The following is a 26,135-nucleotide window of genomic DNA, read 5'->3' as shown; positions in this document are numbered from 1 at the left end:
GCTCCTCAACTAGGCTGTGCATACCCAGCTATATAGCATGCTGTTACTGGGTTCTAACTTTAAAGGGACATTCTAGTAGGATATGGTTATCCTCTAGTCACAGGATCGCAGATAACTAGCTGATTGGTGGAGGTCCAAATGCTGGGACCAGCAATCACCAGAATGGGGGTCCTGTGTTCCCCGAGTGACTGGCAAATGAATGCAGTGGCAACACATACGCTCAGCCAGTGCTCCACTCGTTTTAATGGGTGCAAAGGAGATAGCTGAGCGCTCCTATTGAAATAAATGGAGTGGTGGCTAAGCATGTGCACTGCCACTCCATTTATTTGCCAGTCTCTTAGGTGGAAACAAGACCCTCCTTCTAGCGATTGGAGATGATCCCAACAGTCCGACCCGCACTGATTAGTTAGTTATTCCCTATCCTGTGAATAGGGAATAACTTTCTCTTACTGGAATAACCCTTTAAGAGCTGGCTCCCAGACCTAGCTAAGATACATTCAGGCCAGCCATACATAAATGCAGATATTGTTACTCTCCTTTTAATAAGGAGACATCTGGACTATGTAGAATATCTGTCATCTATTGCAGCCTGCACTGTCCGAGGTCTACATGTCAAAAAAAAAAATAAAGCTTTTTAAAATAGCCTAAATCGCCTTTTAGGGCAACAATGATTTTATTTTCCATTAACAGATTGGACACATGGAAGAGCAGAAAAATATAAAATCTCTGCCTACAGATAATATGCAGAATACAATAAGATAAATCTAATGGATGGGCTCTGCACTGCCACCTGGTGGTCACATGTATTGCTGAAGCTCTAGTTACATTAAAGTGAAGATCAGCCATTTACAGCCTCAGTCACACAGTGCAGCTTTGATGCAGTTTTTTCTATCGCTAACCTGCTCAGGATTCACTCTGTGTTTTGGCGATATGCAGAAAGGTACGTGCTGCGATAAACCACTACTGCATGCAAAGCAGAACTTTTTTTCTCAAAAAGGATTTAGGAAATTTTACTAGAGTTACTTATTTATTAATAGCTAATAAAACAGGATTTCTTCCCTCTAATTTCATTCACTACAACATATCTCCCCCCACACCATTAACCCTAATGTGCATGAACAGAACTGAACGCTGCATGATTAAATGATTAAAAGGCGTTTTCTGGGATTTAAAGGGGTTTTCTGAAATTAGAAAAAAATCACGAGGGACACATAGTGATCTAAAATCACTCAGATTCTTATGAGCCTATCTAAAGATAGGCCATTAATAGAAAAGTCCTTGAAAACCCTTTAATGCCACAAATAAAGGTAGTTCATGTCTATGTGATCTGCACTACAATGTCACAGTATTACTGTATCTTGACGCCACCAGGAATTCCTGGTGAAGTCAAGATTGACAGGGGAGTGACGCCCTGTGATGCTGATTAGCTGCAAAGGGTTTTCAGCATCAGGTCCTGCAAGCTAAACTGTCATACAAAAGGCATACAGCGGCCGCTGCTGCTGCGCACACCCACAACAAAGTTCCTTCACCGGCGGCGGTCCACGAGCACCGTTCGCTGCCGGCCCTGCTGCAGAACCGGGAGCCTACTGTGCCGGACTTCAGCGGACAGCAGGAGGAGTGGGACCCAGGGACGTGAGTGACAGCGCCCCAGCCTGCTTTGACCGCAGGGGGAGCAGATGAGGGAGCTTACTGCGGCGGACTTCACTGGCGAAGCAACACTGAAGGCGCTCCCACCTGCTTCTGCAGCAGGGGGAGCAGAAGCAAACAGCGGTGTGCACCTGGAGTGGGACACCGCTCCCGCCTGCTTTGCCTGCGGCAGCGGAAGGCTGCAGATGCTGGGTAAACCGCAGCAGGGAAACAACTCACTGCTCTTCTGCCTGTTTCAGCCGCAAAGGGAGCGGCGGTGGAAGCACCATTTAGCAGGGGACAGGGCTCAGAGGTGAGGCAGGGGGAAAACAGCGTTCGCCCATTTGTGGCAGGGATGGAGGGTTAGGGTAAGTAAAACAGTCAGCCTTATATTTTACAACTAAGCCTAACTGTTACACTTTTCCCTCACCCTAACCCTCCATCCCTGTCAGAAATCACAACACGCTACTCGGGAAGGAGTGCAGTTGAAGGCAGCATCAGTTTATTGAGCAGCCAGGACCTGCAGCCCATTGAGCTCTGCAGCCAATCAGGTACAGGGGGCGTCACCCCCTGTCAATCTGAACTCCACCAGTTCTTCCTGGTGGCTCCAAGATACACTAATACCCAATGTTACAAGCATATGTGAGGGAATTAGCTGGGGATTACCGCGAATATATGTTACACAGGTCCCACTTTCAATGCAAGCAGCTTGCACATTGACTTTTCAAACTCAAGATGGTGTTTCTTTTCTTTAGCTTGTGGTTCAGCTATACAGACAGCCTCCACTTTAAGTAATAATACAATAACAAAAGTTTGCCTGTCCGGCTCTAACTTTACAAAGAATAGTTCTAACTGCCGACTGGAGGACTACTCCCCCCAGCATCGCCATATAAGCAATACAAGTCTAATTGTAAGAACTGGGGTTTTTTTTTTTTACCATGTTAGCAAACACAGCTTTGGGTGTCTGGAATCCCCAGGCAAAGAGAGAGAGCGAGAGAGAGAGAGACTTACTGCACATTTTCTCTGCCCTTTCAACACACACCCAGTGGAACTTCTTATGAATCAGCTAGCAGGTGAGCTTGCTCCCTACTGCTTCACAGAATGGCAGGAGTCTGGGTGAAATCTACCTCCCATCCACTACAACTCCTGTCATCCTGTCACATTTCACCCCTCCTCAGGGCGTGAGAACTCAAAACAGCACATTCATGTGCTCGAGAAAGGGCATCCGCATTACCTTGCAACTTTTCTAGCCAAATTGTAAAGTTGAAGGGCCAAGAATCACCTCGTCACTCAGGTATTCTTTTAATTATTTTGCGACATCCAGTTTAGAGGTGTATGGTCCATTATGAACGTACATGTTCTCCCTATTAGATAATACTCTAAAGCCCCAAGAGCCCATTTAATCACCAAGTATTGTTTCTCAACAACTGCGTAATTCTTTTAGCTTACAACTTAAATATAACACTGGGTGTTCTGCTTCATCACTAGTCAGGGATAATACTGCCCCCAATCCGATGCTGGAAACATCAGTTCGCGCCATGAACTGTTTTCTGAAATCTGTGGTAATTAAAACTGGTTTGGAACACAGGGCAAGGGACAGCTATATTTAAGAAATTGGGATTAAACTTTCAATAATCAGTACGGGGCCACTTCTGGATTGCTTAAATTTTTTTAACCTTGAGGCTTCAGAACACGTCCCCCAATTAGATAACCCAAGTATTTGGCCTCCTCCAGGCCAATGTGAGATCCCTTTGGATTGGCTCCATTAGACTGGCAGCCCACAAGTCATCATTGGCTGTATGCGAGTCAGGTGTGTCAACCAGTCTGAGCTAAAGATGACTATATTGTCTAAATAAGCGGAAGCATAATGTCAGTGGGGTGTCCATATTCTGTCCGTTAATCTCTGGAACAAAGTTGAGGCCCCCTGCAGTCCAAAATTTTTGTACTGAATGACAGAGTCAGTCTGATGTGAAAAAAAGCTGTCAAACCTTTTGTCAAACCTGATTGTTCTGTCCAATTTGGGCAGCCACCCATAATTCTAACATGATTTTTATTTCTTTGGAGACGGCCCACCACCGAGCTTCAGAAATCCTTTATGGTTTCACATTGACCTTCACACCTGGTTCTGTAATAATATCATAATTAATTATGATAGCTTGGCTTCTCTGCAAAGAAGTCTTTGTTCTGGAGGACTTACGGGAAATTTTGGGCCCGCACAGATTCTCAATGCAGAATCCCACAGCGGGTCTCTCCTTTCCCGAAGACATGAGGCCTGAGAACTGATTTTACTTACCTGCCAGGACGCTGCGGGTTCCCGTCCATCGCGGCCGGATCTTCTTTCTGTTGGAAGTGCTCGGCACGCCGGCAGCGTGCCGCACGCATGCGCCGTGCACCCTGCTTTTTTTTTTTTTTGAACTCCTGCTCTCCCGCAGCAGAGCAGAAATTCAGGTGCAGGTGTACAGTGGATCCGGACGGCTTCCATAGGCTCCTATGGAAGCCTGCGTGAGACCAGTAGAAAATGGAGCATGCTGCAGGTGATTTCCCGCATGTGCGATCCACGCGGCAGAGAAAAATGACATCCGCAGGTATTTACTTACCTGCAGGTGTCCAATGCATCCCTATGGGAGCGGAGCACACGTGCGGGACACCCGTGCAGATTTTGTAATTCTAAGGCCGCCTGCAGACGGCCGGGTCGGATCCCCTGCGAGAAATCTCGCAGCGGGACCCGACCCGCACCCCTGCAGGGACAAGTGCGGGTCTCACCTTCTCCCGCGGCTCCAGCTCTGCGATGTGCCGGCCAGCCGGTGCATGTGCAGAGCAGAGCCGGGCTGGGCCGCCGGGAGTGACATTTCTGTGTGGGCCTCTGCGAGACCGGCACAGAAATAGAGCATGTCGCGATTTGTTTTCCGCGTGTATTTTCACATCGGCAGTGACTGATCAGTGCCAGGCGCTCCCCCAATTACAGCTGGCCGGCTCCTCGCTTCTGCTCCCTGTTCCCGGCAAAGGCGCATCTGCTGGGGTTTGGGGGGAAAGCTGGTGGCGTGTGGTGAAGCAGTGGCAGGCCACTGGATAATAGTGCGTGTCTTCCCCCAGCCCTGTGGCCTCCCTGCAGCTGCCGGTATGTACAACATACATTTCTTGGGGCTGCCCCTGACCGTTGTGGAGCGGCGGCGGCGCCGGAAAACCTTCCTCAGAACACTTTTGCCTCTGTGAAATAACCCCTCAGCTTGTGCCTCGGTGGCCAGAAAGGCCGTGCGAGCTTTGGCGGTGCCTTTGTACCAGGCACCGCTGCATGTCTTTTCAAGGCAACTTCTAGTGCCCTTCCACGACCTAGCTGATAGGCTGCTGTGCAGCCAATCAGTTACAGGGGGTGTCACCCCACTGTCAATCTTGACTCCACCAGGACTTCCTGGTGGCGTCAAGATACACTAATACCACATCAGTCTTTAATTTCAAATAGTCCCTGCCACTTGGCTAAGAGTTTGCTTTCCATTATCGGAATAAGGACCTACACTTGCTCTCCAGACTCGAAAGTACATACTCCTATCATGTGATAAGCAACTGTTTATTAAAAGCATATTCAATGCACACATTGTGCGCGCTAGGTTTTGGATATGTACTAAGATCATTGTATGTTGAACCTGGGAAATGGATTTACATTAATAAATTAACTATATCGCTCCATAAACTATGTATATGGTTCTTAACTGTATATAAGGCGCAAGTTTGCATATTATTCCAGCACATGGTGCAATTCGGTTCTTAAGCATTTATATGCTCTGCTGATTTTTGTGCTGTTTAAAGGGGTTGTCCCGCGAAAGCAAGTGGGGTTATACACTTCTGTATGGCCATATTAATGCACTTTGTAATATACATCGTGCATTAAATATGAGCCAAACAGAAGTTATTCACTTACCTGCTCCGTTGCTAGCGTCCTCGTTTCCATGGTGCTGTCTAATTTCAGCGTCTAATCTCCCGATTAGACGCGCTTGCGCAGTCCGGTCTTCTCCCTTCTGAATGGGGCCGCTCGTGCCGGAGAGCTGCTCCTCATAGCTCCGCCCCGTCACGTGTGCCGATTCCAGCCAATCAGGAGGCTGGAATCGGCAATGGAACGCACAGAGCCCACGGTGCACCATGGGAGAAGACCTGCGGTCCACCGTGGGTGAAGATCCCGGCGGCCATCTTCGCAAGGTAAGTAAGAAGTCACCGGAGCGCGGGGATTCGGGTAAGTACTATCCGGTTTTTTTTTTTTAAACCCCTGCATCGGGTTTGTCTCGCGCTGAACGGGGGGGCTATTGAAAAAAAAACAACCCCTTTCAGCGCGGGACAACCCCTTTAAATTAAAAATATTCAAGTTTATACAGTAGATATGATAGAAAATGGATCGCACAGTGAAACATATGTGTCCCTCTTTAAGCAACCCAAAAGTTGGGAGTTATGCATATTTCTGTAGCTGGAAGTCCTCGCTGTTTAGTCTAAACGCAGCTAGTTTCAGACAACATGTAAACAATACCTAGAATAATAGGACATAGGTGTTAGGAGATGTCTGGGGGAATCATATTGCTGAAACACTGGATCAACTTTTCTGTTATGGAACTATAAGGCATCAAGAAATTCCCACCAGCCAGGAGTTCTTGTACTGCTAGCATCTTGGTACAGTAGTTTTTGACATCTTATCTTCCTGTCGGCTTCTTCAGGCAAGCTAAGAATCTTGTTCAGTTTTATAATCTTACTCTGTATAATTTCATTTTGTTATACTTAAAAGCTTTTACCTTACTTTTACTTTAACTTCTTCTACTGCAATACATTTTTGATGTGTTGGCTTGAGACATCATTCTGTTCATTAGGAGCACTAGGTCCCTATGCAGCTTTATAGGGTTCCCCATGTGTGAAATAAATATTCAAAGACTCCCAACATCACCAACGGCAGGCCGCCGTGCTGCGCGCCCCGCCGAGAGGCAGGCCGCCGCGCGCCCCGCCGAGAGGCAGGCCGCCGCGCTGCGCGCCTCGCCCAGAGGCAGGCCGCCGCGCTGCGCGCCTCGCCCAGAGGCAGGCCGCCGCGCTGCGCGCCTCGCCTAGAGGCAGGCCGCCGTGCTGCGCGCCTCGCCTAGAGGCAGGCCGCCGCGCTGCGCGCCTCGCCTAGAGGCAGGCCGCCGTGCTGCGCGCCTCGCCTAGAGGCAGGCCGCCGTGCTGCGCGCCTCGCCTAGAGGCAGGCCGCCGTGCTGCACGCCTCGCCTAGAGGCAGGCCACCATGTTATATGCCTCTCCTAGAGACTGGTGGTCATGTCCTACACATCACGTAAAGAAAAGCAGCCATGCTGATAATAAACATACCAACTAGGGCTGTGAAGTTGCTAAACCAAACTTAGGACTTTTTTTCATATTCCAGATCCAACTTAGACTCCCTCAATGGCTCATGTATAACAATTAGTAATAAGAAACTTTATTATAGTAAAATAGTAAAAAGCTGGCTTAATATATTATATCAATATATCATTTTTTATATGTATTTATCGTGAAGCCAGAGTCGGAGTTGGTACATTTCTTACATCACCACAGTGTCGATTCCAACATTAGTGATGTTCTGTGATCTCAAGGATATGTACTGGAGAAAACACCCCAAACCTAGTAAAGCCCTTACCGACCATGTCTGAAGTCCAAGCCCTGGGCAATTAGATTTTTCTACACATTAAATGCACATTATTCAGAATAAGCAGTATAAACCTTATGTATCAAAATAAAAAAAATAAATAAAAAATCTCTTTGATAGCCTATAAGTAAGCAACTTATTGGTTGTATAACCAGCATGTGCGCCATTAAAGGGTTAAGTCTGTTTTCAAGATCAGAAAGCAGGTTGAACTTAACGGATAATTATAAATTCAGCTCCATTACTTTTTTATCTTTGCAAGCATTTATCAAATATATGAACATTTGCATGTTGTTGACCTACATAGCGTTATGTGGATTTGGGAGAAACTCATCCTGTCCTCACTAGATTATTCAATGTGACAATCTACTGAACGGAATCAGCCATGACCCCCACTGAGCTATTGTGAAATACACTATATGCCAACCCAACCAGGCCACACATTATATAACTGTGTGATTAGAGCCGAATTATATCATTCAGATTATACCCACCCCGTGTGAGGATGATGTCTGAGGTGTTAATACTCCTCTTATCATGGCAGTCCAGATAGTAGGAAGATCCAAATCTTACCACTATGGCTTTATGGGAAAGGTAAAAGAAGGCCAATTATTCTAATCTGTAGAAAGGCCTTTCGGAAAACTAGTTTCCCTGTAGCGCATTGTCATGTTCTGCTTTCACAAATTGTGGGACAGATATAATAGAAGTAAGTAAAGTAGCATGATATCCTGTGTGGTGCACGGTGCTATCCCTGGATACTACGGGGGGGTTTCTCAGCATTTTAAGCACCAGTCATACATTGCATGGGAGATATATGAATTTATTTAAGCCCGTAAGTACGCACCCCTGAACCCCTTTTCAAAATTTATTTTTCCTCCCCACTTTTAAAAAATCATGACTTTTTAATTTATCCATTGATGCAGATGTCTGCGGGTTGTTTTTTGTGGGGCGAGTTGTATTTTTCAATTACCATTGAATCTACCAAATAATGTATTGAAAAATTCTAAGTGAAGTGAAATAGAAAAAAAACGCAATTCCGCTATTTTATTTTTTTGTGGGGGGGAAGTTGGGTGTCTTGTTTCTATGGTGGACATACGGTAACAAAAATGACATGATAACATTATTCTATGGGTCAGCACGATTACTATGATACCAAATCTATATAGTTTTTTTTCTGCACTACTTGTAAAAAAATTTAAACATCTTTGGAAAAAAATATGGGACAAAGTAACTCTGCAGGCAGTACTATATTGTCTTGTACAATGCCAGACTGCAAAATGGAATCTAAATGTGGCGCATTGTAGCCAACGAGGCCCATTCTTACAGGTTTGTTCTGTTACAGGACATATCTGTTTGGCAGAAAAACGGAAACCAAAATGCTGATGGGAACGAAGCCTCAGAAGTGGCACAACCTGTTTAAGTAACTATATGACTATGGAAATCCCCTTATTAGGGCTCCTGAACACTGGCGAGAGCGATATCGGGCCATGATTCACAGCCTGATATCACTCTTGCAGCTCTTCTAAAACCAATGGAGGCGAGGCGATTTCATGTGAAAACAGCCTTGCATCACTGTGGGGGTTCCCTTCATCTCATCGCTTTCAATGGGACGGCAATAGCGCCGGCCCCATTGAAAACAATGGGAGAAGATTGCGATCAACTGCTGCAGCTAAGACAGCAGCGGCAGGAGATTCCTTGGATGTGAAACCCCTGGATGCTGTCACATCCAGGGGTTTAACTCTATTCTCATTGGGGCCGGTGGCAGCAGCAGCGCCAGCCCAATTGAAAACATAGTGAGAACACCGCGAGGGGAGTCTCTTTCATTGCTGAACACCCTGCTGCTGCTGTCACAGTGTTAAGTGATGAAGAAACTCCCCGCAGGGATGAAGGAATCCCCCACCACTGCCACTGGCCCCATTGGTAACAGTTTGAAGGCACTCTTATAGTGGCTTAATATAAAAAGTAGAAATGCTAATAAAACAATATTCCTAATTAACCTTTTCCGGTTGCAGCCTTGTTTGTTTCATCATCTCTGGCTTCCTAGATCAATAACTTTTTTTTTTTTTTACCCCCGTCAACACAGGCAGATGAAGGCTTTTAATTTGTAGCTAAAGTTCTCTTTTTTCAGTGGCCCTATTTAATATGATACATTTTATAGAGAGACTTTTAAAATATTTCAAGTCCCCCACTGGTTTTTGGACTTAGTTTCTATGACACTCACTGAGCGGTAAAAATGACTTTATTCTGCTGACAGTGCGATTACAGAGAATCAAAATTCATATGATTTTTGTCATGTTTTACTACCTTTAAAAACGTGATTATATTAATTGTTTGTGTTCCCAAAGTTTAAGCCACACGCATTTTATTCATTTTTCCATGGATGATGCTCTGTGGGAGCATGATTTTTTGCAGGATGAGAAGCACTTCTTATATTTACCATTTTGGGGTACATGCAGCTTAATGATTACTTTTTATTCCCATTTTTTTGGCAGGAGACGTACAAAAACAGCAATTCTGCCATTGTGATTGTTTTCATGGTGTTCACTGTCTGGGATAAATACCGTGATATTTTAATATTTTGGACTTTTATAGATATGGTGATACCAATCAAGGGTTTTCTGCCCAATATATAAATCCAACTTTGTTTTTTTCCTGTCCCACATGAGGACTTAAAGAATTCCTGCATTTTCACCCTTGGTGCACTTCTGCTCCAGACGTTTTTTGCAACTTCCGGCAGATGAAGTTGGCCCCATACACACTTATGTAGCGCTGTATGAGGCAGTCTTCAGCTGTTGGAAAAAGCCAAAAACAGCTGATGGGGCAGAAGCACTCCAAAGGTGAAAGTGCAGAAATTCTTTAAAATGGAATTCCTATCCCTGTTTAATGGCTGAGATGGGAAACTGCGCGTTTCCGGACTACCTCACCGGCTCTTATGGAAACAGCCGAAGCGGCAACTTTGCACTAATTCCATACCTCCCATTAAATAGAATTTACAGAAATAGCAAAACACAGTGCGCTATATTGTTTCCATATCTCCAGCACTAACTTCAATAGGAGTTACAGAATTGGTGTAAGGCTGCCTTCTCAGCTGAAACAGCCCTTAAGGTGGTCAGGAAACACCCACAGTTTCCCATCTCGGCCATGAAATGCTGAGATGGAACAAACCCTTTACCCATGCGATCTATTGATTAATGCAAGGCAATACCTGTGTACTGCGGTGTACTGTGCCTGTGCCTTTATCCTATTACACCCTAGATAAAGCCCCCTCCTCCTATCTAGCCACTTAGGTGCTGTTGTCAGCATTTACCATGGCATCAAAGGGATTAAACGTCCAGCATTAGAGTTTACCGCAATTCAATAGGAGTAACTGCATGTGTGCAGCAGAGTCCGCTTCGAAGTCCTCCCCATACAATGTCTTCTGACTTCCATCATACACGGTGAATGGTTTTTGGAAAGGTTACACACAAAAAAAGATAAAACAGTATTTGCATAGAAATAGGAGCCTACTGCTGCTGTTCCATGGGTTATCCGCTTTGAACAAGTCCTACTTGTTAGAAGGGTGTCTCAACAATAAGCTGATCACAATGATTGCAAAGCATTGCCCCGCTGGAACCCTCAGTCATCTGCTATAATCAGACAAGAAATGTTCAATTTACCTCCAATTTGCGCCACTACGGGGGAAATGAAGCATTACACAGTGTCCATTCAAATCACAAACTTGTCTGTATAATGCAGGACGGGTCCTGGAGAGTAAGAGACACCCTTTGTTACCAATTTCCTATCTGGAGTAGAGGACCCCCTGGGATCTGCTGCAGAACCAGGGCGGCAAACGTGGCATGATGGCAACGGATGGTGGTTATATTGTTTGCTTCATGAACTTGTCTTGGTCTTGTCAATGGGTTTATGATTTGAAAGACATGAGATTGTGAGAGTGGTGTCCAAAATGATAGGAAAAGCTATACTATAGGTAGCAGAGCTCAAAAGAATTTCCTCAAGACCTCTAAGGTCTTATTTGGCAAAAGACGTTTTTGACCAAAATATTACCTTCTCTGAAGTTTCCAAGTAATAAGTATTCTTGATGGCATTTCGGAACATCAGCTTGACTGCAACAACGTTCGTGGTTGTATAAATTACTTTACTCTATCCCTACATTTCTCTCTTTTCTGTGGTTTGCTTATTTCACGACACTAAAACTGCTACATAGTCACGTTAACCAAATCACGTGAGGAGTCAGATCACTCTATCCAGGAGATCCAACCACGAATCTCTGCTGTTGAGCATACTGAAAACATAAAATGTTACCTAGCAATCCAACATGTAAAGGAAGATGAAGGAAAAGGCAGAGGAGCATCTTTTTTTCTTAATTTCTGTATGGGCTCTCTCACACCAGTGTATTTTTGTTGTGTGCGGGGGAAAGCACCAAGTACACAATGAAATGCATACTTGATGTGTGCCGACATTCCCTATACACTATCTTGGTGCGTAATACGTAATATGCTGCAATCTTTTTTGCGCAGGCATGTGTGTGAGAGGCACAAATGAAAGTCAATGTGAGATCAATATCGCATATTACACGTGTAATACGCGGCAGCATGAGCTCATGTTACAGAGGCCCATAGTTGGTAATTTTGCTAAAATGTGCCTGTTTCCAAGAGGTTCATAAAAGGTTGTCAACTAGTAGGAGAAAGCAAAAAGGGAACTTGCTGTAAAGAAGTACTTGCAAATGACCTAATATCTATGGCGAACTATGCAGTTCACTATACACATGAGAGCTATTACTTCTGACCATTCCCATACACATGTATGTGCAGAGTGTGAGAGAGGTCACTGCCAAACACCTTTGGTGGCTTACCTCCCTTGAGAACAAAGGAGCAAGTATGTTGAAATTCAACATGCTTGACCATTCTTTATCCCCGATAACTGCCATCGAGGGGAGTTGAAACATGCCTAAACAAAATCTGCAGGTTGGCTGACATTTATATTTATCTAACGAGTATGGGACCTCCCTTGTGTTTCGATAAAAACAATGATCTGACTGAATCATGAATGTGAATCATTAAGTTCTACCTATTTTACTCTCCTCGAAGCCAGTCCCAGTGTCAACCATGAGTGGGGAAGTGGCTGCACATGCGTGATCTTTCTTGATTAAATTGAACAGGTCAACAACATTCTGGGAATTAAGAAGCAATTTTCAGTTGTGGGCCCCTCACTAATGAAATTTCCATGACATGGTTTTTTTTAAACATAATCTTAAGAAACAAAAACTAATAAAAAGTAAAGTCCAAATGTAAAGATCTTAGGCGTGCCAACTCACCTTTGCTGCAATTGTTGCTGGTGTTATGTGTGAAGATGAACTATCTTCTGTTGATGCAACACCGCTATCTTTCTTCTCTTCCTCTTCTTCCTCACATTGCACCCCTTTGTCTTCTGTTTGTTTGTGAGGACTTGTCGTTGGTGGAGGAGAGAGTGGAGGTGGCGGAGAGGGCAAATCTTCCAACTCATCATGAACTTCTTTTACTTTTACAATGGCGTCCCTCAAAAGGTCTATAGCGTGAGGTAGGGCTGGCAGTATAAACTGAAAGCATTCCTGCACCGAAGGGGGAAGAAAACACAGCCGCAAGTCAGACAAAAGTCACACACCATAAGCTCGTAACCAAAGAGTTACTACAAAAGTCTGTCATTCGCATACCTATATTATTTATTGTCATGGGAATTTTGATTGTTTTGAAAGCGAACCTATGATCATGAACAGACAAAGATGGCCGCACCAACTCTCCGACAATGGGTGAAAGTTACTAAGCCTGGCATTTCCGATGCCGGACTTGGTATAATTTCCCCAATACACAAAGTGCTTAATATATGAAGAGGCGCACACCTCTTCATGTATTAAGCACAGCTCCAGACCAGGCGTACATTTCTGCCATAATTTATGCCAGCTTCTGACGTAAATTATACATTAATGTGTTGGTGTGGGACAAGCCACGACCACTTTCCCAGAAAAATCAGAAGCATGTAGTGTCTTAGATTACCGATGCCTACTAATTCACAGTGTGCATCAGGTAGTGGGGGATGCAGTGCAGCCATCTTTGGGCTTGCTTTAAAGGGGTTCTACAGAATCATATAAATCAAAGTCAAATTGCATAGTACGTGTAGCGCTCCATGTTTGCATTCGACCTTTAAGGGTTAATTGCGAAGCCCATATTAACCCCCAGCAGTTAAGGGCAAGCTCTTTTAGTTATAAGGGAAAAGGACATTACACATTTGAACAAATATAGCTCCGATTCTCTTAGGGCTTCTGACATGCTTTTGTTGTCATTTTAAAAGCGGAGATTCTTAGGTTTAACAGGACACCAAAATCTTGTCCGTAGCCCTTGCAGAACCGGAGCCTCAGTTGCTTGATCTTTAGTTGGAAATACTGAATTTACATCTGTCAGTTTCAGTGGGTGTGCAGAGGAGAGAAAGAGGGGGAAAGGAGACCAAAGGCAGCAGAGATGTTCTGTGATTCCCTAGTTTCTCTCCTTGTCTCAGGAGAGGGATGACATAAATTTTTCTTCATGTTATCACCGCCCCCTATCAATCAGAGAGCATATTTGTTCTCCGATTGTCACATATGGGTTTTTTTCCCAGAAAAAAAAACAAATGATGAGGACTTGCTTATCTAATCACGCCTCTAAATCACATAGCTCCACCGATGCTGCAGTCATTGCTGACTGCAGCATCTAAACTTTTTTTTTAACTGGTTTTATTGAACAATAAATATATCATACATATAAAAGAATAGAAACGTTTGCGTACATCATAACTTCTTCAAAGTAGGGGAAAATTACATAGGTACATTATCCACACTTGATACATAAGTACAGTACACTAGGCTCCTAAAACAGCAGGGTCTGGCATTTGGGTCCCATTTTACTGGGCAAATCTATGTGCATCCCTATTCAATAGACCCTGAAGCAGATCCTGCTTGGGAGTTGTGTATGCCGTACCGCACCACCTTCCTGAACTTCCTCAGACACTTTCTATTTTTATAAACTAATCTTTTCATATGGCAGGGTGGAATTAACAATGTTCTGCCACTTTGAGAGTGTTGGGGGGGGGGGGGGGGGGTCGCCTATCCATCCACCTCAGAGCTATCACCTTGCGAGGCAGAAACAGCACCTTAATAAGAAATATCCAGTCATGAAATTGCCAGTGCTCCTCATCCAAAATTCCTAGCAGGCAGATGCCCAGTTTGAGTGGGACTGGCATTTGCATTAGTTGGCTTAGAAATTCTGTGACCTCCCTCCAGTATTTGTAAACATCAGGGCAGCTCCATATCAAATAGCTAAAATTTGCACCCGGTGCCTAGCACCGATGACACTGGTTGGTGGGTATTGTGTTCATTTCATAAAGCCTAGTCAGTGTCAGATAGCACTGATGGAGTATATACAACTATGTTAGTTTAATATTTGCAGCTGGCGATACCATGGTATACCAGGCCATGGCAGTCTCCCTCTCCTTCCCGGTAAGGGAGGAAATGAGCTCTTTCTATCTATCCATCACCTTCATTGGCATGTAGGAGATTTTGGAATGCAGCAGATGGGTATAGAACACAGATATCAATGGGCATAGGGAAAAGGATGGTCTGGGCTCTTCAAACTGTGTCATGAGGGCATGTCGGAGCTGCAGGAATCTATAGAAGCCACTTCTCAGGACCTGGTAAAGTATTCTATTGACATATAGGTGTTCTAATGTGGAGATTCCCAAGTTCACCCAGAACTGCTTATCTGGTAAATTCACAAGGTGTAGGAGCGTTTTATTATTCCACAGAGGAGTTTCTATGGGGTGTCTGAGTACTTAGTCAGTGCTTTAGCGTCTAAACATTTTTACAAAAAAAAAGTTTGTGCTTTGCAATTTTTGTGCAATGCGTTTTTAACCTTAGAAAGTCCCATTGACAATCGCATTTAAAAAAACGCAGCGTTAAAAAAACGCAAGTGTGTAACCTGTACAACATGATCTGATGTAATCATACATTGTTAGGCAAAAAATAATTGAACCGAAAAGAAACACAGAAACCATTTAAGTGCCATTTGGCACCTGTACTAATGAAGAGAGGTTTATACTCCTTGTCAAAAAAAATCATGCACCTAGAATGAAACTTTCCCTGAGTGATTGACATAAGTTACACAGCACTGTAGGGTTCGCCACTTCTGGTGAACCATATTGTGTATCTTTTCACATACACAGGGGACTTTAAATGGTCCAGAGATGCACATAGAGGTCAGGCAGAATGTCTGCCAAGGTCGCCGGACTAATTACCTTTGGACTTGTATTCCAGGGGCCATTTGAAGTCTCTTGGTATGCAAAAAGCATATGCAACATGGTTGCCTCATTCTGTACATCTGTGACAACCCAGTGACTTATCACACCTATGTTTTCCCAATGGAGCGACAGTTGGTCAGTGTATGGAGGTATAGCTTGTCGCAGATCTCTTCTAGTCGTCCACCTTCAAAGGCGAATGACTGCCTGTTTACACTGAGCAAAAACTCACTCAGTAGTCGCTTCGCTTTAGCAGATATGAAGGGACTAGCGACTACTTACCCTGTTGGGTCCTGTTTAAACATGGGGCACCTAGCACTGCAAAACACTTGTATGAGCAATTTTGACAATAGTTTTCCAGTGTAAAGCCATCCTTAAAAGGGTTGTCTCAACATGGCAACTCTTCTCTAGATGGTGTATTAGGGCATATGCATATCACAAAAAGTTCCCTATTCAGGACTCCTATTTCAGTGGTAGGAGATTAAATGGGTAAGAAGTGCTTTTTTAAATTATTTTAAGTCCCCCCCCCCCCATCCCCCAGGCACATTTTTTCTTGACCCTGGAGAGCCCCTTTAAACAAGCCATGGCCGTAACAATGCTGATAACAGGGATGGAGGGATCGCTATTGATTTCTAGCTTTCCTGAGAAAAAAAAATTCTACTCACATCCCCCGATGAACAAAGTAATATTTTACATATCACACTGCGTTCAGTAGCCTATTTGCAATTATTCTAGCTCTATAGTTTGAAAGGTAATGTTTAACCCTGGGCTCTGTAATGTACAATGGAAATTAATTAAGAAAAGTGAAGCGCTAACGTATCACACCACAAGAAGGATCGTTCGCATAAAAAGACTTGTACAGCTAAAACGCCTTTTTAAAGGCACAAGAAATGCTTTGAAAAACCGTAATTAGCGGGACTCTCACTACAGGCGAAATTAGACATTTGGAGTTACTGAGGAATGATTTATTGGCTATCAAGTCCTCATTTATATTTTAGCCCACAGGAAACAATGAAGCCATTAACGTCACAGCTTTCATTTCAGATATGTAAGCTGTGGGGAAAATAGGTGAGGAATCAAAGAAAAATTGTATAAAATTGTATGTCCTTGGCCGTGTTATGAAATGATGGTTTCTATCATAAATGTCCCTTTCATTGTCTTTTTTTCCCTTATTCTTTAAAATAAATGCCCCCTCTCACTATAGAACCATCTACCACTCTCTTACACAAAGTACACCAAGTTCCTTGGTCACATTGACATCAACCTCCGGCCTAATATTCTGTGGGTCCCTCTTGTGCCCCCAAAACCACTCTAACCATCAAGCCATGGGCTCCTATAGGCGTCTAAACATGTTCTGTGATATCCAAACATGGATGCTTTTATCCAAATACGGCGCCACCCTTGTCCATACAGTTTTGTGTGGTACTGCAGCTCAGCTCCATTGAAGTGAATGGGAGCTAAGCTGCAATAGCAAACACACAACCCTATGGGCAAGGGTGGCGCTGTGTTTGGAAGAGAGGAGTCATGTTTTTCTAACTCTGAACAACACCTTTAAGTTTTTTAAGTTGTGACGGGAGCACTACGTGGATTGGATTTTTCACAGATGCTCGATCTAATATGATCTGGGGAATGTGGAGGCCAAGTCATCACCTTGAACTTTTTATTTTAACGCCTTTTCCCTGTGACATACATACCCAGGGAATGCTGACACGCGCTGCAAATAGCTGCATAGCTCTTATCATGACTGTTTGACAGCTTACATGCACTATCAATCCTAACCGCAACATTGAATTATTAGCCACAAGGGGTGGCCACCTCAGACTTACCTTCGGTCTTTCCCATGTGATGCAATCGTTGGGTACGTATGGTTACCATGGCAGCCATGGGCCTAGTGAAGGCTCTCAGCACTGCCATGAATTTAGCTATATTAATTTTTAATATGTGAAGGTGAAAAATAATATACTGCAATACTAAAGTATTGCAGTATATAGTAGAAGTGGTCGAACAATTACAGATTCCAATCCCGTAAGGCCCCCTGTCCACGACCGTTACAGAATATTGCCAGCGATATTCCGCCTTGCGGAGAAGCAGGGCGGAGCGCTGACAGGTCTCAGCGGTGAGCCTATCTGACAGATAGGCTCACTGCGGAGAATCGCGGCATGCCACGATTTAAATCCTGCGAGCGGAGAATTGCTATGATTCTCAGCTTGTGGACAGCGGGGCTGCGCTTTCCATACCAACGCTGCGAGTAACACAATGCACAATCGCCCGTGGACAGGCAGCCTAAGGGGACTAAAAATAATGTAAATGAAATAAAATAAAGAAAAAAACAAACAAAAAAAGAATTAAAAAAAACTTTCCCAGTTTTTCAAAAAATAGGACATAGCTATTGCTTTGTACAAAAAAACTGAAAATTAAAAAAAAACATTATTTATCTCGCACTGTGAACACTGTAAAAAAAAAAAAAACAATGCCAGAAGTCTGTTATTTTTTTTACGTTCCCCTGTCTTCCAATGAAAATTTAATAGGAAATGATTAAAAAAGTTGTGGATATGCAAAAAGAGTAGCAATAAAACTATAGCTCCCTCCTAAAAAACAAAACACAATTTTCCACACCAACATCGACAGAATAATAAAATGATTGAAATCTGAGTATGACAAAAAGCATTTTTCTTATCAGTAAAAGGGTTTTTTTTAATTTTTTCTTAAGTAATAAAGCATTTTTTAAAAAAGTCTGTAAAAAATAGTATCATCATAATGGTACTGACTATGAGCGAACCTACTCGTTTCGAGTAATTACTCGATCGAGCACCGCGATTTTCGAGTACTTCCGTACTCGGGTGAAAAGATTCGGGGGGCGCCGGGGGCGGGGGGAGGCGTGGCGGAGCGGGGAGTAGCAGCGGGGAACAGGGGGGAGCCCTCTCTCTCTCCCTCTCCCCCCCACTCCCCGCTGCAACCCCCCACTCACCCACGGCTCCCCCCGAATCTTTTTGCCCGAGTACGGAAGTACTCGAAAATCGTGGTGCTCGGGCGAAAAAGGGGCGTGGCCGAGTAGGTTCGCTCATCTCTAATACTGACCCACAGAATGAAGTTAACACGTTATTTTTACTGCATCATGAATTCTACAAAAGCAACACCCCCTGAAAAATGGCACATTTATGGTTATTTTTCCATTATATCCAACTTTCATATTTTAAAGGTTTGCCAATACATTATATAAGGCATTCAATTGTACCATTAAAAATACAACTTGTCTTGCAAAAAAAACAAGCACCCATGGCTATGTAGAGAGAAAAATTAAAAAGTTATAGCTCTTAAAATGTGGGGATGAAAATAACAAAACCCTGAAAAATTGCAGGTTTTAAATGGTTAACAGGTGCACTAAAATATTCCAAAAATTTAGAGGACATTTTTTAAATATATATATAATAATCCATTAGTAATAATAAGTGAAGATGAAAGCTTAGCCCTTGAGCAAAGTAAAAGCAAAATAAAGAAAGATAAAGATAATTTTTTTTTCTTAAAGGGGTTGTCTCGCGGCAGCAAGTGGGGTTATACACTTCTGTATGGCCATATTAATGCACTTTGTAATATACATCGTGCATTAAATATGAGCCATACAGAAGTTATTCACTTACCTGCTCCGTTGCTGGCGTCCCCGTCGCCATGGTGCCGTCTAACTTCGGTGTCTTCTTGCTTTTTTAGACGCGCTTGCGCAGATGGGTCTTCTCCCTTCGGCTGGTCTTGGAAGCCTCGGCGTTTTGGCTCCGCCCCTTGTACGCGTCATCGCGTAGCTCCGCCCCATGACGTGTGCCGGTTCCAGCCTCCTGATTGGCTGGAATCGGCACGTGATGGGGCGGGGCTACGCGATGACGCGTACAAGGGGGCGGAGCCAAAACGCCGAGGCTTCCAAGACCAGCCGAAGGGAGAAGATCCATCTGCGCAAGCGCGTCTAAAAAAGCAAGAAGACACCGAAGTTAGACGGCACCATGGCGACGGGGACGCCAGCAACGGAGCAGGTAAGTGAATAACTTCTGTATGGCTCATATTTAATGCACGATGTATATTACAAAGTGCATTAATATGGCCATACAGAAGTGTATAACCCCACTTGCTGCCGCGAGACAACCCCTTTAAGACTAAATTTCTTAATCACTGAAGTCCCATATGCAAGTACAACCCCAATTCCTAAAAATTTGTGAAGCTGTCTAAAATGTTAGTATAAAGAAAAAAAATAATGCAATGGTTTGGAAATCTCATATAACCATATTTTATTCACAATAGAACATAGGACACATATCAGGAGGCGGAAGGGAGACATTTTACCATTTAATTAAAAAAAAAAAAAAAACTCATTTAGAAATAGAGCCAGAGGCAACTAAATTCTGGAAAAGTAAGTTGTACTAATGAAAAACAGCTGGAGGCTCAATTTTTTACTAAGTCACATGACTGTATAAAAAGAGCAGGTTATAGAGGCAGAGTCCTTCAGAAGCAAAGATGGTCAGAGGGTCAACAATCTGTAAAAAAATGCATCAAAAAATTGTGGAACAATGCCCCTCAATGTAAAATTATGAAGACTTTGAATATCCCACCATCTACAGTACATAATATCATCAAAAGCTTCAGAGATTCTGGAGAAATTCAAGTTCACAAGGGACAAAGCCGATGGTCAATATTGGATACTTGAGATCTATGGGCCATCAGGCATCAATGTAGATCACTGGATAGGCTTGGGAATACTTTCACAAATCCTTGTCTGTAAACATAATTCATCATGCAATCCACAAATGCATGTTAAAGCTGTATCATGCAAAGAAGAAGCCATATATCAACACAATCCAGAAACGCCGGCGTCTTCTCTGGGCCAAAGCTTGTTTAAAATGGACTGAGGCAAAATGGAAAACTGTTCTGTGGTCAGATGAATCAAAATTTGAAAATCTCTTTGGAAACCATGGACGTTGTGTCCTATGAGGGGAGAGACCATCCAGCTTGTTATTAGCAACAGTTCAAAAACCTGATTGTATGGGGTTGCATTAGTGTCTATGGCATGGGCAGCTTACACACCCTGAAAGGCATTATCAATGCTGAGTAGTATATAGAGGCTTTAGAACAACATATGCTCCATCCAGACAACATTTCTTTCAGGGAAGGCCTTGCATATTTCAGACAATGCTAAACCACATACTGCATCCATCACGGACCTTTCACCAATAGAAAACATTTGGTGTATCATAAAAGGAAAAATTCAGCAACTAAGATCAAGGACGTTTGAGCAGCTAGAATCAGACAAAAAAGGGAACATTCGTGTTCCAAAACTCCAGTAATCAGTCTCCTCACTTTTACAGACTGTTATAAAAAGAAGAGCGGAGGCTACACAATCGTAGACATGTCCCTGGCCCAACTTTTGTGAGATGCGTTGCCGCTATTAATTTGTAAATTAGTTCATAATTTGTTTGGAACAGAACATAAAACACGTATCAAAAAGGGAGAGAGACATTTTTCCATTTCATTAAAAAAAATGTTATATGAGATTTCCAAATCATTGCATTCTAATTTTCTTTACATATATTTACATTTTACACAGCATCCCAACTTTTTTGGAATTGGCGTTGTAGACGAAAATAGGGACTATATGGATCTGCACAGCTGATTCATAAAGAATTCTGACCAAAAGGCATCAAAGACATAAACTTTATTTCAGGTTCAAAAAGTTATAATTGTTGTCTGAAGGAGAATAAGGGTCCATGGTGTCAAATTAATGGGTCATTCAAATCAAGCTGATTTTCCATTGCTACTTTCTGGCACTGAAGTATTCCTGCTAAACCTCAAGAGCATGACTGGACTGCCCTTACGCCTCTTCCTACTTACAGTCTGACTAGGTCTAAAGGCTCATGCCCATGGCCATGACGGGCTCCACAAGCGGAATACCGCAGCGGAGTCTGTCACGGCGCCCCCCCAAAGACCCCATACTCCCCTCCAGATCCACTGCGCGATTCTCGGATGACGCGCCTGAAGTGTCATATGACGCGGACGGAGGGGTGCGTATTCAGGCTATACATGATGGATGGCTTCCAATGACTACAATGGAAACTGTCGCGCGTATTCCCGTGGCAAATAAGACATGTCGCGGGTTATTTCACGCTGCAGAATTTCGCAGGGGCTTTCCGCAGCGTGAACATTCAGCTATTAGTCTCAATAGAACCTACTAGCTGCGGTGTAACACAGTGGATTTCCGCCGCATTTAACGCGGTAGAAATCCGGCCGTGGGGATCAGCCCTAAGGGCTCACTCACACAAGCGTATTTTGGCTACATATTATGCACATCATACGAAGTATGCAATAAATGTGCATGTAACTAGCGGTGGGCAATTTTGCCAAAAATGAAAAGCTTGATTTATTTTTAAAATAGTTATTTCTTTTTTTGAAATTATTTTGAAACAGTTAACATAACAAAAACTTGAGAGCGAACAGCCCAGGTCTAAAACAAGGACGAGGTAGACATATCACAATATGGGAACAACAAGTTTTAAAGAGAGAGCGTGTTAAAATAACTGCATGAGTATACAAAAAAATAATGAGTAGGGATGAGCGAGTATACTCGCTAAGGCACTACTCGCTCGAGTAATGTGCCTTAGCCGAGTATGTCCCTGCTCGTCCTGAAAGATTCGGGGGCTGCCGCAGCTGACAGGTGAGTTGCGGCGGGGAGCAGGGGAGAACGGGCGGGAGAGAGAGATCTCCCCATCCGTTCCTCCCTGCTCTCCCCCGCAGCTCCCCGCCCCGCGGCGGCACCCGAATCTCGAGCGAGTAGTGCCTTAGCGAGTATACTCGCTCATCCCTAATAATGAGTAAAGATTAAAAATAACATCAGGAGTGAAGTGCCCACGATCACCGAGTACCATAGAATAGAAAAAGGAACAGAAAGAAGCAGGGGTTAAACAGATCAAAACAACAGGCCTTATTGTCTCCCATCGCATGCAGGCCTAGCATAAGCTACACATCTCTTTTTTTCTTTTACACATATACTTCATCCAAGGTGCCCAGGTAAACAACGTGTTTTTAGTAACGTTTCTATAATAATACAGTTCCTCCAAATGATATGCAAGATTTATGGAATTAATAACTTCGTTCAAGAAGGTACATCTGAAGATTTCCATTTTTTGGCAATTGCCAGGCGAGATGCATAAAGATATGGGGGATAATAACTGAAAAAAAAGATGGGAGTTTATCTGTAGACAAAAAAGCAAAGAGCCAGTGCCGTGTCAGGGGGCTACAAAAGGACGTGCTACAATATAAACAAAATCAAAAATGATAATCCAGAAATAACGAATGGCAGGGCAGGACCACCACATATGGAAGTAGGTACCCTTGAGGCCACATCCTCTCCAACATGTTTCAGTGATAGAATTGTTCATTTCGGTGAGTCTAGCAGATGTTAGATATCAACCCATAAATATTTTTTACAAGGACTCCCAATGCCTGAGTCCATGTGAAACTTTTTTAGTCCAAGACAAAGACATCCTCCATTCCTACAGATAGAGATTTGCATTGAGAAGCTAGCGGGAAAATAACTGTAATAAAAAATGGAAATGCCCCAAGATGCCTGAGTAGGCAAAAAAATAAAAATAAATTAAAGTGGACTTGGGGAAAGTAGGCTTATGAAGATCGAAGAGCGTGTTGCAATCTTAGAAAGGCAAAAAACATTCTACTAGGTATTGGAAACAACTTACAAAGTATAGGAAAATCTAATATAATCGCCCAGAGATTCTCGAGCACCAAATTTAAAGTCTGTGAGGATGCAGAATAAAAAAAATGTAAAGGAAGGACTGAAAGATAGCGATGAGGAAACCTAATTGCTGCCATACATGGACCAGAATTAACAAGCTCGGTAATAAGTGAGACAAAAAAGGGGGAGATTTAACCCCCAAAAGAGAATTCAGAGGAGCTCCTAAGATGGTGGACTCAGTCGTTACCCACTTTTTATTCAAATATGTCCACCAATGTTTGATATGGTCCAAATTCGCTGCATGAAAATAATGTTTAATGTCAGGCTTTCATAGCCACTATGTCAGGACTTGAACCAGAAACCTCTTCTACTGCAAGCACTGACCCCGCCTCTTGCCTTGATTGCATCTCCTATGAAAGCCTGGTTATTATTGTGTTCTACCATCTTGATCAAGCTCCTTTTTCTCCTGCTCCTCTACAAGCATACAGATACCTCCTGCTGCTGCTGACCATTGGCTACTATTGACTACGCTTCCGTCTCATCTATTTATATTGCATACCAATACCTCCTGCCGCTGACCATTGGCTTCCATTGACTACGCTTCTGTCTCATCCTATTTGTACTGCATACCGATATCTCCTGCTGCTGACCTTTGGCTTCTATTGACTATGCTTCCATCTCATCCCATTTGTACTGCATACCGTGACTTTCCGATAACGACTCCTGGCTATTCTGACTACTCTCCAGTGATTGGTTCGGCTACTACAACTGCGGCTCCAATCCAGCATTGGTAAGGCATGACAAACTATTAGGGTTTAGCTAAAGTAGAAAATTTAATTCTAACATGAGTGCCACCCAAAATGAAATTATTAAGAATAGTCTGTAGTTTAGTCAAGAAGGAGTTAGGGATAGAAATCAATATAGTTCTAAAAATGTAGAGAATTTCTAGCAAAACCATCATTTCAACCGCTACTATCCTGCCCACCCAGGAAATAAAGGGTTTACGGAAGTTATTTAAGAGTTGAAGAGTGTGTTTAAGCACGGGCAAATAATTTTTGGTGAATGTGTAGGAGCTAGTGCTTGCTAAATGAAAGCCTAAGTACGTTATTGAATGGTAATATGAGAAGGAATTAATTATATGTTGCCTAGTTTTATCTTCTATCCCAACACTCGGCAATTGAGATTTTGTATTGTTTACCCTATACTTTGACATTTTTCCAAAATCAGATATTACAGACTGGGCTTGTTTTAAAGAGGAGATAGTGTGTGTTAAAGCTAAAATGAGTTCATATAGATACAGTCCTATTTTGTTTTTTTGACATCCCAATTCCTTTGATGTAATTATTCTAATCTGTTCAGCTAGAGGTTCCATAAGAAGGGCAAAATTAAGGGGCGAGAGAGGGCAGTCCCATCGAGTGCGGTTTGCAATTGTAAATAAATGAGAAATGAACCATGATGAAAAAAACTGTGCATATGGTGCTGAATATAATGACAAGATTGCAGATTTAATAGGACTAGAGAAACCAAATTTCCTTAAGGTAGCCTCTAAATAACCCCAGTGAATCCAATCAAACGCCTTTTCTGCATCTAGGGCTAGGAATAAAGAAGGTATGCCACCAAGTTCAGCAGTCTTAATGAGATTCAGGAACCAGCAGGTTCCATTGGGAGCCTGTGTCTGTGGGACAAAACCTACTTGATCTGCAGTAACCAAAGTTGAAAGAAAAGAAAAGAGTCCGATGCTGAGGATCTCAGCATACATTTTTACAGTATTCAATAAGAAAATAAGATGAAAAATAGCTGGTATTTTCTTTGGCAGGTTTGTGTAACGTGACAATAAGGGCCTCTAACATTTCTGAGGGGAAGCAACCCTTATCCATTGCCTCATTAAACACAGTCACCAGATAAAGGGCCAGAATAGAAGAATATTGTTTTTTAAATAATTTTAGAGAAGCCATCTGGGCTTGGATATCTGAGAGGTTTTACGTTTTGTTGGCTTCTAGAACTTCAAACCTAGACATCGGTGTAAAATGAGAGGCTAATTTGTTTGGTGACAGGCACAGGAGATTAATGTTCTGGAGAAAAATTCTAATTTCGTTCAATTGGGTTGATGCGTATTTGTGTCTTCTCTTAGGCCTCATGTCCACGGGGAAAATCAGGCCCGCTCCGGATTCTCCATGGAGAATCCGAAGCGGGTCCCTCCTGCCCCGCGGACATGAGCGCTGAAAATCAGAATAAATAAGAATAAACTTACCTCCCACCCGCTCTGGATCTCCTTTTCGCCGCGGCGTCATCTTCTCTCCGTCGCGGCCGGATCTTCTTTTTTCGGCTCGGCGGATGCGCAGGATGACGTCGGTGACGTGCCCCGCGCATGCGCCGGCCCGAAGAATAAAGATCCGGCCGCGACGGAGAGATGATGGCGCCGCGGCGAAGAGAAGAACCGGAGCGGGTGAGTAAATTCCGATTTTTGTCTCCCGCGGATCCGGACAGCTTCCATAGGCTTCAATAGAAGCCCGCGGGAGACCCGCACGAAAATGGAGCATGGTCCAGATTTTTTCATGCTCCATTTTTTTAAAAATCACTTTTATTGACCATCCGCGGGTATTTATCTACCCGGGGATGGTCAATGCAACCCTATGGGATGTGGATCCGCGTGCAGGAGAAGAGTTAAAATCCGCTGCGGATTTTAATTCTTCTTTTGCCCGTGGACATGAGGCCTTAGAATATAAAGAGGAGTAATATTAGGAAGATACATTAGAATTTCTTGGAGATATATAATTTTATGCCCACCAGAGTCTAAAAGATATCGAATCCTTTCCTTAAATTTAAAGGGGTTGTCCCGAG

The 26,135-nt window shown here is 43.3% G+C and overlaps 1 protein-coding gene across 10 annotated transcripts in view; it reads right to left on the bottom strand.

Moving 5' to 3' along the window:
* The window catches only part of GPHN (gephyrin), a 399,070-nt gene that overhangs the window by 152,615 nt on the left and 220,320 nt on the right, over nucleotides 1-26,135 (bottom strand). For all 10 annotated transcript variants that reach the window (XM_066608689.1, XM_066608687.1, XM_066608686.1 and 7 more), the window contains exon 7: nucleotides 12,588-12,860. In XM_066608689.1, coding sequence (XP_066464786.1) covers nucleotides 12,588-12,860 — 273 coding nt within the window. The remainder of the gene's footprint in view (nucleotides 1-12,587; nucleotides 12,861-26,135) is intronic.

Source organism: Eleutherodactylus coqui, chromosome 6 (genome assembly GCF_035609145.1).
Source record: "Eleutherodactylus coqui strain aEleCoq1 chromosome 6, aEleCoq1.hap1, whole genome shotgun sequence".
In the NCBI taxonomy this organism is placed as follows: domain Eukaryota; kingdom Metazoa; phylum Chordata; class Amphibia; order Anura; family Eleutherodactylidae; genus Eleutherodactylus; species Eleutherodactylus coqui.
Note: the sequence above shows the minus strand (reverse complement) of the source record. Positions and strands in the feature narration are given on the sequence as shown.